This window comes from Balaenoptera physalus (assembly GCF_965194825.1).
Source record: "Balaenoptera physalus genome assembly, chromosome: 3".
Lineage (NCBI taxonomy): Eukaryota > Metazoa > Chordata > Mammalia > Artiodactyla > Balaenopteridae > Balaenoptera > Balaenoptera physalus.
The window spans coordinates 50,327,713-50,341,586 of record NC_138890.1 but is presented as its reverse complement, the minus strand read 5'-3'; the positions used below and the strand labels follow the sequence as shown (position 1 = coordinate 50,341,586).

General features: G+C 37.5%; 2 protein-coding genes and 1 long non-coding RNA gene across 4 annotated transcripts in view; 1 reads left to right on the top strand and 2 right to left on the bottom strand.

Annotated features, from left to right (window-relative positions):
• The window catches only part of LOC309656992 (uncharacterized protein), a gene marked incomplete at its 5' end in the record, with an annotated part of 119,572 nt that extends 111,460 nt beyond the window's left edge, over positions 1–8,112 (bottom strand). Inside the window, 6 exons of the mRNA XM_082453983.1 lie at positions 616–742; positions 987–1,071; positions 6,285–6,328; positions 7,017–7,143; positions 7,772–7,902; positions 7,944–8,112. Coding sequence (XP_082310109.1) covers positions 616–742; positions 987–1,071; positions 6,285–6,328; positions 7,017–7,143; positions 7,772–7,902; positions 7,944–8,112 — 683 coding nt within the window. The remainder of the gene's footprint in view (positions 1–615; positions 743–986; positions 1,072–6,284; positions 6,329–7,016; positions 7,144–7,771; positions 7,903–7,943) is intronic.
• Positions 1–13,874, top strand: part of LOC309657498 — a 145,626-nt gene that overhangs the window by 115,173 nt on the left and 16,579 nt on the right. The gene's annotated exons all lie outside the window — the stretch shown is intronic.
• Positions 8,037–13,874, bottom strand: part of LOC309657492 (zinc finger protein 300-like) — a 47,578-nt gene continuing 41,740 nt past the window's right edge. The window contains exon 8 of one of the 2 annotated variants that reach the window (XM_082455039.1): positions 8,037–8,170. The gene's annotated coding sequence lies outside the window, so the exon portion shown is untranslated. The other variant, XM_082455038.1, reaches the window with a different exon arrangement.

Here is a 13,874-nt window from a genome sequence, read left to right as displayed (position 1 = left end):
CAAGAATCCAAACTTGAATTCCACAGTTCCCCATAAATTCCTTCTACACATTATCAAATAAAACTAGCAAAGTTCTCCCAGAAAAGCCATATTTCCCTAACTTCAAGGTTTTGTTCATATACTCTTCATGCCCACCCCCCATCAACAGTTTGTCTTCACCTCCCTCTCTCAGCATCATCAATACTCAATATATCTTTCAAAGCAGCTACAGCTGCATGCTCTGAAAAATGCCTTTTCAAGTTCTGTTTCATTTCTTTAGACTCTAATTTTCTCTGAACTTTTAAAAACAGTAGCAGTATTTGACATTTAATTCTGTAATGCAACCCGTGTTCTTAGAAGGAATTTGCTTTCTATTGCCTATTAAGCCTTTTCATAAAATTCATTAAATATATATTAAATATATTAAACAAATATATATTTAATACATAATATATACATATACAATCAATAAGAAATAGCTATCCCCTATAAAGGTTCACAGTTATTTAACTGATTAATTATTTGTTGAATGCCTACTAAATTCTCAGCACAGGAACAAAGAATAAGAGAATTCACTAAGGAGAGAAACATAAGCCTCAGGCATCAATCAATTAAAAAAAAAACCTGATATTTCACTTCCCTTGTCGCCCATCTGCCTGATCTTCATATGGATAGATCCAATTTGGTATGTCTCTCTTTACAATCCATGGATCTTCTCCTTGTTCCAACTTGGAGATGACATCTGGTTTGGAAACTGGATGCCCTATTAAATGGAAATCACAGAGGAACTGGGATAGACTGCACAGAAGGCAAAAGAGAAGGTGCAGTTTAAGGAGGTCTACAATGAAGTAGCCCGTTTGGCCCTCAGCAAAGTAATGACCTCCATCGGGGAAGGTACGAAGATCATAAAAGTCATTATATATGTCAGGAACCACCTAACCACAGAGACTGATAAGGAAAGGCACTTGATTGGACAAGTCTGAGTTATACAGGGAAGTCATCCTTACCCATTGAGACCAGGTGGCTGTAGTTCTCCAGCATCACATCCCTGTACAGGGTCTTCTGAGCAGGGTCCAGTTGCTGCCACTCCTCCTGGGTGAAATCCACAGCCACATCCTTGAATGATACTAACCCCTGTAACAGTATATTCCTGTTCAATCTAAAGTGATCATTCTTATCATCTCTAATATAGTATGCAAAACTATACCTACATCTAGTTTTGTATCAGAGTATTTGGGAGAACCAATGTAAGATCCTGCCTTTAGCAAGAAGACCCAGACAGTACAGGAAAACAGAAGAGGTAAATCATAAAATGCCTACCTAATACAAATGGTAATTTAGTAAGTGATAAGGGCAGCATTAAAGCAGCTGAGAGGAATTTTGGAAAACAATTCAAGTATCTAATAATAAGGAAACAATTACTTAAATTTGATGGAATAATATACAGCTCTTTCAACATGTGGAAATACTTACATGAAAGAATAAATGAAAAAAACAGCATAAGTTAATATGTACACACTGAATATAACTATGAAAATGTATCTCTGTGCACTAATAAATTAGAAGAGAACTAGCATTACATAAAGATTTGAGTTTAATATTTTAAAAAAACACACAGCTGAGAGGAAGATGTATTATTCAATGAATAGTACTGAAACAACTGGACAGTTAACAGGAAAAGAATAATGTTGAAGCCATATGTTAGAGGCTGAACTGTATACCCTGAAAATTCATAAGTTGAAGTCCTAACCCCTAGGACCTCAGAATGTGACCTTATTTGGAAATAGGGTTACTGCAGATGTAATTAGTTATATGAGGTTATTAGGGTGGACCCTAATCCAATATGACTGAGGTCTACATCAAAAGGAGAAATCTGAACAGAGAGACACACACACACAGAGGGAAGACAGTATGAAGAGACATGAGGAGAAGATAGTTATCTACAAGCCAAAGAGAGAGACTTGGAACAGATCCTTCCCTCACAGCCCTCAGAAGGAACCAACCTTGCTGATACCTTAAGTTTTGACTTCTAGTCTCCAGAACTGTGACACAAAAAATTTCTGTTGTTTAACCCACACAGTGTGTGGTATTCTGTTAGGGCAGCCCTAGCTGCCATAATAAAATACATCAATTATAACTAATACAATGATATCTTAGGTCTTGGAAAAGAGAAAAAAATATATTCTGGATGGAGCAAAAATTTAAACTCTAAAAATACCCAAAATTATATAACAACAAAACAAAACCTGGTTGGGAAGATTTTTATTAATAATTTTTAAAAATTTATTTATTAATTTATTTATTTTTGGCTGCGTTGGGTCTTTGTTGATGCACGCAGGCTTTCTCTAGTTACTGGGAGCGGGGGCTACTCTTTCTTGTGGTGCGCAGGCTTCTCATCGCGGTGGCTTCTCTTGTTGCGGAACATGGGCTCTAGGGGTCACAGACTTCAGTAGTTGTGGCATGTGGGTTCAGCAGTTGTGGCTCGCAGGCTCTAGGGCGCAGGCTCAGTAGTTGTGGCGCACGGGCTTAGGTGCTCCGCAGCATGTGGGATCTTCCTGGACCAGGGCTCGAACCCGTGTCCCCTGCATTGGCAGGCAGGTTCTTAACCACTGCACCACCAGGGAAGCCCTTTATTAATAATTATAGAGAAGGATTTTTAAAGTATAACATATAAAAAAGAGAAAAGCCGCATTTAGAGAATCAGAGAATGTCAGAGTTCTTGAAGATTCCAGTCCAATCCCCTCATTTCATAGGAAGGAAATCTTAGCTTCTTCTAAATCTAACAGTTCTCCTATATATATGCAATAGATAGGAATATAATGAAATACATCAATTATAACAGCAATATTGAAAAACGCACTTAAGAAATATGCAGGAAACATTCACGAGAAAACTATAACAAATTATTGACATGACACTGAAATAAAGGACTTGGGTAACTGCAGAGCCAGAGGTGTTTCTGGAGGGTAAACTGACTATTTTAATTATGGCACCATTATGTATGTTCACAGTAGTTGTCACCTAATAGTGGAATCTGAATGATTTGTATTATTTTAAACTACTTTTGAGGGTTTTTCCCTAATTATTCCATTATTATCAAATATTGCTTTCAGAATGAAAAAACAATTAAATATCAACATTCCCCTGCTTAAAAGACTCCTTTGGTTCCATTCTTGCGTATATAATTAGTCTCATCTCAATCATCTCAATGTTCAGGTTTCTCTCACCCCACATCAAGTCTCATATTCACACCATCAAGCTGCCAAGCAGTCTGTTCCCATAACAACCCCTTTAGTTTTCCCACTTTACATATGAGAGAATTGAGGATTACAGTGGTTAAGTCACTTCTTGCCAGAGGTTACACTGAATAAATGACTGATTAACTGTCAGATTTAAAAGCGGGTGTCCTGACTCAGTAGCTGGGTTCTTGACCACTGTACTCCACAATGCCTTCCTTGATACTGTAAACAAGACCTTTTATATTTTATTACCTTAATGCCGCCTTCAGACAAACTTTCCATGAGACACCCTCCGCTTTAGTTTCCTCAAATTCTCAGCCTTTTCTACTTTTTCAAATGCTGTTTCCTATCCTCATCCTACTTCCTTCATGATCCAGAGTTTAATAATCTTTTAAGACTCTTATCCTTGACTTATTTATAAAGCTGGCTGCTCCCCCTTATCGACTATAAAAGTTCCTTGCTCCTATGTCTATTATAGAGCTTTTATGTGTTAATGTTAGTTTCCACATCTGTTCACCCCATTTTTCTCTGCATTCTTCCCAAGAAAGAGCCATGTGTAACTCTTGAGATATTCCACAGCCAGTCAGCACCTGTGACATATATTGACTACTCAAGAAATGTTTGCTAAAAAGGAATGAATGAAAATTATAGAGAATAAAATAAATTTCATGCTTAGTTAAAAACAGTTTTGTGCACTGTCAATAATATTCTTGTGATCTAAAGAACAGTAACATGAGGAAGATAATAAATGTAGAATGTAGAGAGAAACCATACTGATAAGAAAATTAATAAACATAATGCTGACATTCTAATTTTGCTTTATCAATGATACTAGAATATACTAAATATGTATATTTAGTATATGTACTAAATATTTAATATACTAAATATGTATAAATTTTGTTAATTTTGAGCAAAATTTTGAGTAAAATAGTGCATAATCAGTGGAAAATTGTACTTTCCAATCAGCTACAAGCAATTTTTACAGCTTGAGTGACTGGGAGAATGGAAGAGATGGAGGAAATGGAAGGGGAGTAGGTGTTAGAGGGAGAAAAGAAGGATAGATATGTGTGAAAATGATTACTTCACTTCTGGACTGTATGGAAAAAATATAAATCTTTCTTCCTGAGCTAACAAGCAAGTTAATTAGCCATGATAGTTGGATTTACTGGGCCAATAAAAAATCCATTTTCATCTTTAAAGCAGCTCTAACAGAAATATAAAGCCAACCAGATAAGTAATTTTAAATTTTCTAGTAGCAACATTCAAAAAATTATTTTCAATAATATATATTTATCCCAGTATATTCAAAATATCATTTCAACATGTAATAAATCTTTAAAAATTATTAATGAATTTCTGCAATTATATCTTCAAAACCCACTATGTACTTTACACTCAAAGCACACTTCAATTCAGACTAGCCAATTTCAAGCGCTCAATAACCACATGAGGCTGGTGGCTCTGTATTGGACAGCACAGCTTCAAAGCTACTGAGACCCAAAAAGGAAAAAAACCTGTCTTTTCACAATAGAACTCATTTGTTAAGCTCCACTGTAAAATATACATAAGAACTCCTAATGCAAAAGCTGATTCCAAGATTTGACAATAATAATGATATAATAATAATAGCTAATACTTAAATATAAAACAAACCATCCCCAGTTACAGTTCTAAGCGTGGTTTTTACTCAATTTTCACAACAACCCTATGAGGATTACAATCTCCACTTTACAGATGAAGAAACAATTCCAGTCCACAAGGATATATTATGGATCTGCTAAAATAATAAAGAAGAATTCTATATACTGGCATAGGAAGATATTCAAAATGTATACATAAATTTTTATACTGGACAGTAAAGTTAAAAATCAAGTTGCAAAACAGAATGTTTACTATAACATTATTTTCCCCCAAAAAAGGAACAAGAAAGTAAGAGACACCCCTGGCACTGGTACTATTACTCATGTACGCTCAATCACAAGGTTAGAAACAAATGGTTAACACTGATAATCTCAGGAGGAGGGGAGTTTAAGTTAAAAGGTCCCTCAGTGTTTAAATTTTTATCTTTTTATATAGTTAAAGATTTTTATACTGTATATATAGTGAATATTGGCAGGGAGAAAAAATAACAGACTGTTAAAAACAGAAACACAGAGAAGGAACTAGCCCCAAGTTAGACAGTAATCCTACAAACTCTGAAACCATAACAAACGGTACAGAGCATCAGTGACCCTTGCTCTCCAAAGCTCTGCCAGACAATTATATTTTAAGAACTGCTTTTTGAAAGCAATATATATTTTGGAAGACCATTCAAAATGTAGCCATCCTATATTATCTAGACTTTATCGGTAGAGAAAGCTGGCCAATAGGAAGCCTCTATAATCAATCTGGTCCTCTAAAGTAGAGGTCAACAAACTTTTTCAGTAAAGTATATAATTTCAGCATTGCAGGATATATGGTGCCATTGTAGTACAAAAAAAGTCATAGACAATATGTAAACAAATGGCATGGCTGTGCTGCCAATAAAACTTTATTTACAAAAACAGTTGGAGAACTGAAATTGGCCCACAGGCAATAGTTTGATGACTCCAGCTCTAAAGGATAAAGTTAAGGAGTTTGGCTATGACATTATGATAACTTCCCTCTAAAAGAAATCACTCTGTGATACAGCTACAAGAAATTTATTATTGCATTTACCACAGGAGTGTTGGTGAGAACACTGCACACTCCATCACCTAGAGAAAGACCCAAAAATGAAATCTTAGTCTTATATGGCAAGAAATAATTTCTTCCCATGGGAAATATATCTGCTTTCTCTTCAGAGGTCTGCAAATCATGTAAATGATGATATCAGCAAGAAAGATAAGAAAAATTGGTACATCAGTCTTTTTAAATGGTTTCAGGCCAGGTTATCTACATATTACTTAGCAACTCTTTCTAGGTCTGGATCTTTATTTTGGCTGTCTTTCCCTGATCCAAATTTTAGCTATCTTCATTTTTCCATTTGATTGTATGAAGAACCAAAAAAAGAAATTTAAGAAATTAAAAATTAAAGCAACTCACCTGGGACTTCATCATTTTCTGCTCTCTTCTAAAAAGGTAGATGCCTGAAAAGGCAAAATTGGTGATCAGAAGGACATTTTCACAGATCAGACGCAGACTGCAGCTTCCACATTCACCAGTCTAGAAACAACTACCATAGAAGTCAGGTAAATGTTAGGCCAACCTGTGGGAGAAGACTGTTCGGTCTTTATAGAAAGATCAGCAAGTATCATGTGAAGGAAGTCCTCTTGTGACTACATACTATGATCACACAGAACTTGGACAAGGTTTTTTAATTGCATAGATGTGAACATATGTTTCCTGTTGATTTATTAACAACTTATTTTCCCCACTATGAACCAACAATTCCACTCTAATGTTTTCATAAGGCAATACACACACACACACACACACACACACACACACACACACACACACATACACAAAGATGAAGTTCCCCGGCAATAACAACGGCTAATGACCAAATGAAAAACTGAGGAATGTATTCCCTTATTCCCCAGAAAGGAATCAGCAGCTGAATTCTAATAATCTCCCAAGAGCTCTCATATTTTCCTTCAACTCAGCAGACTTCCCTGCCAATCAACATTCATGGACCAAAATGTTAATTTTAAGATGTTTTCCGTTTAACTTTTTATTGCTGATTTCAACAGTATGGTTGTCTGCATATAAAAATGGCGGTACGTTGGAACCACTGATACAACGGAATATACCCTAACGTAAGAAGGTACATACCTGGGAAATCCTTCTCAGTCCCAGAAGGAGTCAGGTAGGTAAGACTTAACTGGTTCAGAGGACGTGGGTGCTCCCATGATAGACAGACTGTTTTATATGGGGTATTCCAGGCTTTGTCAAAATAGATCTGGAAGGAAACAACCAGGAGAAATAGTCATACTTATCTCTGGGCACCCAACAGGTGTTCAATAAATGTTTCTTGAATAAAATATAAAATGATTTCAATAAACTTAGAAAGAGGTAGGACGAAAATCACACTTTTCATAATAATCCTATCTTTTTTGATTTGTTTGGTCTTGTTTCAAAACGATCATTTTTATGCGGGGCACCAGACTAAGGGCATAATGGTTGAGAAGAGATTTGACCTTTAAGGTTGCCTATGACCTGTGGAAATTTTAATGTATGTAAAAAACAGTAGGGCTGATCTTCAAGACGCCCTGATCCCGTTACGGCTCCCTCCAAATCTCTGAATCCTCGGACCTAGCAATCACATACCCCACAGATCTGCCCTATGCCCACCACATCATTGACTGACACATGGATACCCTCATCATTTAGTCCACAGACTCCCTCACCAATCACTGATTCCTCAGAGTCCCCTAAATCCCTGACCCAGTCATCACCAGTCAGTCCCCATACACACCATTTCTGATCCCACAGACAACCCCGTCACTGACACACCGTTATCCAATTACTAACCTCATAGCTCACCCCATCCCTGACTCCCAAATAAGCCCAACCCTAATCCTACATACCTTCCCCACCAGTGACTTCATCAGTCTCCAATCACTGACACTCACGAACCCCTCCCGTCCCATTACCAATCCAAAAGACTCACTCATCACCACACATGTCCGCCTTCTGATCTGCAGTTCCGTTATCAGATCTAGAAACGCCCGTCACGGCTTAACCCGGGACAGCTGTCACATCCATAGCGGCGAACTCTCCCGCTTCCTGTCTGGGTGAGCAAAGCACTGGGCTCCCGGGCCTGCGCTGTTCGGTACCGGGCAGCTTTGCCCACTCCGCACCCTGGGCGGCTTTGTTCAGGAGGCAATATGGCCGCTCCCATGCGCTGTGTCTCAGTGGGAGCCGCCATCTTGAGAGGCCGTCCAGTTCCGTACAAGCAGAGGAATTCGGTTTATTCGGAGGCTGGGCTGTACCACCGCGGCGGGGAGGGGGGGAAAAGATGACATAAAGGAGAATTACACAAACCAGTAACACGCAAAATTTTGCAGAGAGATTTTATAGGAGGACTGGGTAAGAAGTTTGAGTGAATGTCCTCTATTAGAAAGCTTCATTTGGTGGAAGAGGAAGAATTTGGAACAGTAAAATATTCTCATTGGCGACTTTACCTAAAAGTGTTTGTAAATGGCACAGCCCCCTACCGAGAGATTCTACTTGCTGAGAGGGGTGAAAACGCGGAATGGAGATTCCACTGTGGGAAAAAGGGGTCAGAGTGATGGAAGAGTTCACTGAGGAGCAGAGAAAGAGGACACACAGAAATAATCAACTTTATGCTAAAAACGATTATATGGAATTCTCTAGGGGAAAGTACTACTACTGCAGTAACAAGTTGCAGAGGCCGACTGAAGAAAATAAAGTGAGAGGGAAGAGGAGATGAGAATCAGAGACTAGGAGAAAACAAGAATAATGGGGGCAAAGGAGAAGCTTGTGGAGACAGAGAGATGGTAAACTTAAGCGTGAAAAATGGAAGCACAGGAACAGAAGTGGGAAACCGGACACAACACGGGAGACTCAGAGGGAGACTGAGACAGAGAAGGAGGAGACTAAAACAACAGAAGGAAAGAAAAGAGAGGAAGAGAGTGAGGAGGTTAGACTTAAGGGGAAAAAAAATCACTTGATTAAAAAAAAAAAAAAGAACAAACGAAACACTTGTTATCATAACCTTTACCTTACATCAAGCTTTTTTACTTAAAAAAAAAAGGCATACTAACAAACTGATGTTTCCTGTACATAAACAGATACAATTTTGAATCATCATAGATTTCACAAGAGCCATGATTTCTGGCTTGTGTGTAATTAAATGAGCAGCAATTTTACATTAGCAGTTTTGTTTCCCATGTCACATAAAAACATGTCTGGATTTAGATATGAAGAGATTTTATTCAGAAAGATTATTGCAATAGGGAGAATGCACCAATCTCAGAAATCTGCAAGCATCTCACAAAATCAAACAGAAAAAGGCTTTTCTTTAATAGGGAGGTGTAAGAAGGGTTAGCAGGAACTTTCAAAAGGTGGAAGTGTGCAAGTGGCAAAACCAGGGTACTTTAACAGGAAATGTTTCTAGGGTCTTCAGATTCTGAGAATAAGCTGCTGAGGGAGGATGTTCCGCATATCCTTACCCTTTAGTGTATGTTTAAACTTGGGGGCAAGCCAAAATTTAGGAGTATGAGGGGAGGAAAAAGGCCTAACATTTGGTCAAGACAAAGAAGAGGGTAAGAAATGGGCAACCAACAGCACTCCAATTTAAACTTCCACAGTTACATCAATCTTTATTGCATGTCTTGTGCTTAAGACACTGTAGTCACTCACTGTGTTATGCACTAAGGGTATAGTAATGATTAATTCAGAATCCTAAAGCAGTGATACCAGTGGAAGTTGATATGGGAAGGGATCAGATTGTGCAGAGCCATGTAGAAATTGTGAAAATGTTAGCTCTTTATCCTAAGCATGATGGGAAGCTGTCCTTATTTTAATATTTAATTTAAAAAGAAGGCAGAGAGGAGTCCTCTCTTACAATGAAAGAAATAAAAATTAAAGCCACAGTAAGATACTATTTCTCATCTATTACCTTGTTTAAAAAAAAAAAAGTATTTTTAGTTTGGAAATACACAGTGTTAGTAAAGTCATGGGAACCTGGAATTCTCATATATTACTCATGGGACAGAAAAATGGTATAGCCCCTATATAGAAGATTTAGCAATAGTTAACAAAACTATATGTATTCATTATCTATTGCTGTGTAACAAATTACCTGAAATTTAGCAGTCTGAAACTATATACATTGTTGTAGTTAACTGTTTCATAGTTTCTGTGATTGGAGAATGTGGGAATAGCTTAGCTGGGTGGTTCAGGTCTAGTCTGTCATGAGGTTGCAGTCAAGCTGTCAGCCAGGGCTGCAATTATTTCAAGGCTGAACTGGAGGAGGTTATGCTTCTAAACTCAATCAAGTAGCTGCTGACAAGCCTCAGAATTTCAATTTCCAAGCTCAGTTGCTCACCATGGGGGGATTTCCTTTGGCTACTCTATTATCCTCATGACATGGTAGGGGTCTTCCCTCTCAAGCCTCCCTCTTAGTATGGAGGCGAGCTTCTACCCAGACCAGTGAGTCAAGGGAAAGACAGTGAGAGAGCACACAGAAGACAGAAGCCATAGTCTTCTTATAACCTAAATTAGAAATGACACCTCATTACTTCTTTTGTATTCTATTTCCTGAAAGTGAATCACAAAGGGTGCCCACAATCAAATGAATGGGAATTGAGCTCTACCTCTTAAGGGGATTATCAAAGAGTCTAAAACCACAACACTACATGTAAGCTTTTGCCTTTTAACTCAGAAACTCCATTCCAGGAATATATCCCAAATACATCTTGGCAAAAAAAAAAAAAAAAAAAAGTTACTCATTGCAGTACTATTTTTAATACCAAAAGACATCAGTCAACCCAAACATCTACTAACAGGTCTAGCTGTATAAATTACAGTATACACACAAAACAGTACTATTCAGCTGTAAGAGAAAGACAGAGAGAAGTATCTCTATGTACTAATATGGAGGTAACTTCAGGATATAATGTTATATGAGGAAAAAAAAAGTAGAAAAAAATGAAAATAGTTTGTTATTACCATTTATTTTCTAAAAATGTGAATATTTATACAGTTAATTCTACTTATTCATGGTAGCTATGTTCAATTAAGTTGCTGCAAACACAGAATTAGTGAATACTGAACCATTTCTCCAAAGGGAAATAAATCAACATAAAATAGCTTATAATCTTAAATTACAACTTTGTATAATTAAGATGATAACCTTAAAAACAACTTAGGTTGGTGGATTCTATTTTCTTTTTTTTTTTTTAACATCTTTATTGGAGTATAATTGCTTTACAATGGTGTGTTAGTTTCTGCTTTATAACAAAGTGAGTCAGTTATACATATACATATGTTCCCATATCTCTTCCCACTTGCTTCTCCCTCCCTCCCACCCTCCATATCCCACCCCTCTAGGTGACCTACTAGAGAATGGACTTGAGGACACGGGGAGGGGAAGGGTAAGATGTGACAAAGTGAGAGAGTGGCATGGACATATATACACTACCAAACGTAAAATAGATAGCTAGTGGGAAGCAACCGCATAGCACAGGGAGATCAGCTCTGTATTTTATTTATTTTACCAAAAAAACCCCAAGGTTCAGAACAGTTAAGTAATTTGCCTGAGGTCCAGTAACAAAGGCCAGAGTTAGATTCAAACCCTGTCCAACTGACTCCAGAGCTGGAGTTTCTTGCACTACACTGAATTGCCCCTACCATCCCCGTCATCTGTTCGTCTCTGTATGAGAGCTGAAACAGGAAGGCAGAGCATCCCCTTGTTTAAACTCAGCCGGGAATGTGTGCATGGGGCAACTCAAATTTTTTGCTACTCTGTGCATGTCTGCCAATGACTGAAAAAGCACTGTGAGTATCGATTTTGAGATTATAACTACATTTTAGCAAGTAGGTGAATTTGCAGATACAGAATCTGTGAATAATGAAAATCAACTGTATATGTTTACCTTAAAAATAAAAAGCAAATGATGGAAGAATAAGCCATCAAATAAAATATAATCTACAAAAGGCATTATTAGTTATCTATTGAAATGTAGCAACCTACCCCAAAACTTGGTGGCTTAAAACAACACACATCTATTGTTTCACAGTTTATGTTGGCCAGGAATCTGGACATGGATTATCTGAGTCCTCTGCTTCGGGGTCTTCTACAAATCTATAATCAAGGTATTGGCCCAGGCTGGGGTCTCTCTCATCTGAAGACTCAAATGGGGAGAGATTCATTTCCAAGCTCAATTACATGATTGTTGGCACAATTTAATGCCTCAAGGATTGTTGGACTAAGGGCATTCATGTCCTTGCTGGTTGTTGACAGGAAGCCACCCACAGTACTTTGCCATCCAACTTACAACTTGCTTATCTAGGAAGTCATGAGAAGAGTCTGTAAGCAAGATGGAAGTCACAAACTTTTATAACCTTATTATCAACATATAAGTGACATCCCCTCTATGTTGCCATATGCCATTGGTTAGAAGCTGCTTACTTATGCAGAGGGTATTACAAAAGGCCATGAATATCAGGAGGTGGGAATCACTGGCAGCTACCTTAGACACTTCCTACCCCAGGGAGGAAGGAAATAAGATAGAAGGGACAGAAATCATACCTAATTTTCTTTGAATATACCATGTTCTGTTGATTTGACTTTGTAACCACAAAAAGTTTTACATAATTATAAAACAAAAGTAAATTTTATACACCAATTCCAAACTTCTGCTTCTGACCAAAGTGAAGTAATAGGGAATGGATGGGAACTTTCACCTGAACCAATGGAAAAACCAGAGAAGTGTATGAAACAATGGCTTTAAAGGTATTAGACATCAGGCTGTGAAGGACAGTGATCCTTGAGAGATGGGAAACAAATTGAGGTGACCCCTCTGATTGCCCAGTTTACTGCCTTGAGAACACTTCTAGGTATGACACAGGACAAGAGAGTCCAGGCAGGGGCCAACAGACTTCCAGAGTGGAGGAGGAAGAACTAATAGTACAGAGAGACCAAGGCAGCTATATTCACAGAGCAGAGGCCAAAGAGGAGAAAGCTGCACAGAAAGAGAGCTCCAGAAACTTGCAGAGGGTCCACTTCAAGTATTTAGAAGAGTACTGGTCAGTGCATATATGTAAGGAAAATCAGAGTCTGGGAAAAGAGACACCAGAAAGGAAGGGGGAAACAGTAACTGGAGCTCACAAAAAGCCAAGATTAATACCTGTCTCCACCAGCCAGAATGGAAAACTTTACAATTCACTGGGAAGAATACACAGAAGGGTCTTGCCTCAATAGTGGGAAATTATTAGCTCTATATTTAAATCTTGCTCTGGTGCCACCTAACAACTGTTTCCAAGTAACTTAACTGAACTACAGAAAAAAACCTTCAAAAATATGTATTGGAACACAGAAGTATCTATCATCCAACAAGGTAAAATTCACAATGTCTACCACTAAATCAAGAATTATCAGGCATGTATAGAAACTGGAAAATGATACTCATAATGAAGAGAAAAATCACTCAAAGAAAAAAAAACAGACCAGAATTGAAAAAGGTGTTGGAAATTGTAGAGATAGATATTAACAAGTCACTATATATCTTGCAGTCATTAAAAGGATAATGTGAGAATATTATGAACAACTTTAGCCTCATAAATTTGGCAAGGTAGAAGAAATGGACCATTTCTTCAAACAACAAAACTCAACTAAGATGAAACAGATCACCTGCATAACTATGTAAAAAGTTGAGTCTTAAAGACCTCACAAAAAAGGAAAAATCGTTTCACTGGAGAATTCTACCAACATTTAAAGAATTAACACTGATTTTACACAATCTCTTCCAGAAAATAGAAAAGAAGGGAATACTCCCCAAATCATTTTATCAGGAAATTATTACCAAAACCATACCAAGACAGTACAGTGAAAGAAAACTACAGATCAATGTCTCCCATGAACGTAGACATAAAAATCCTCAAAAAAATATTAACAAACCAAATTCAACAATCTATTATACACTATGACTAAGTGAAATGTAT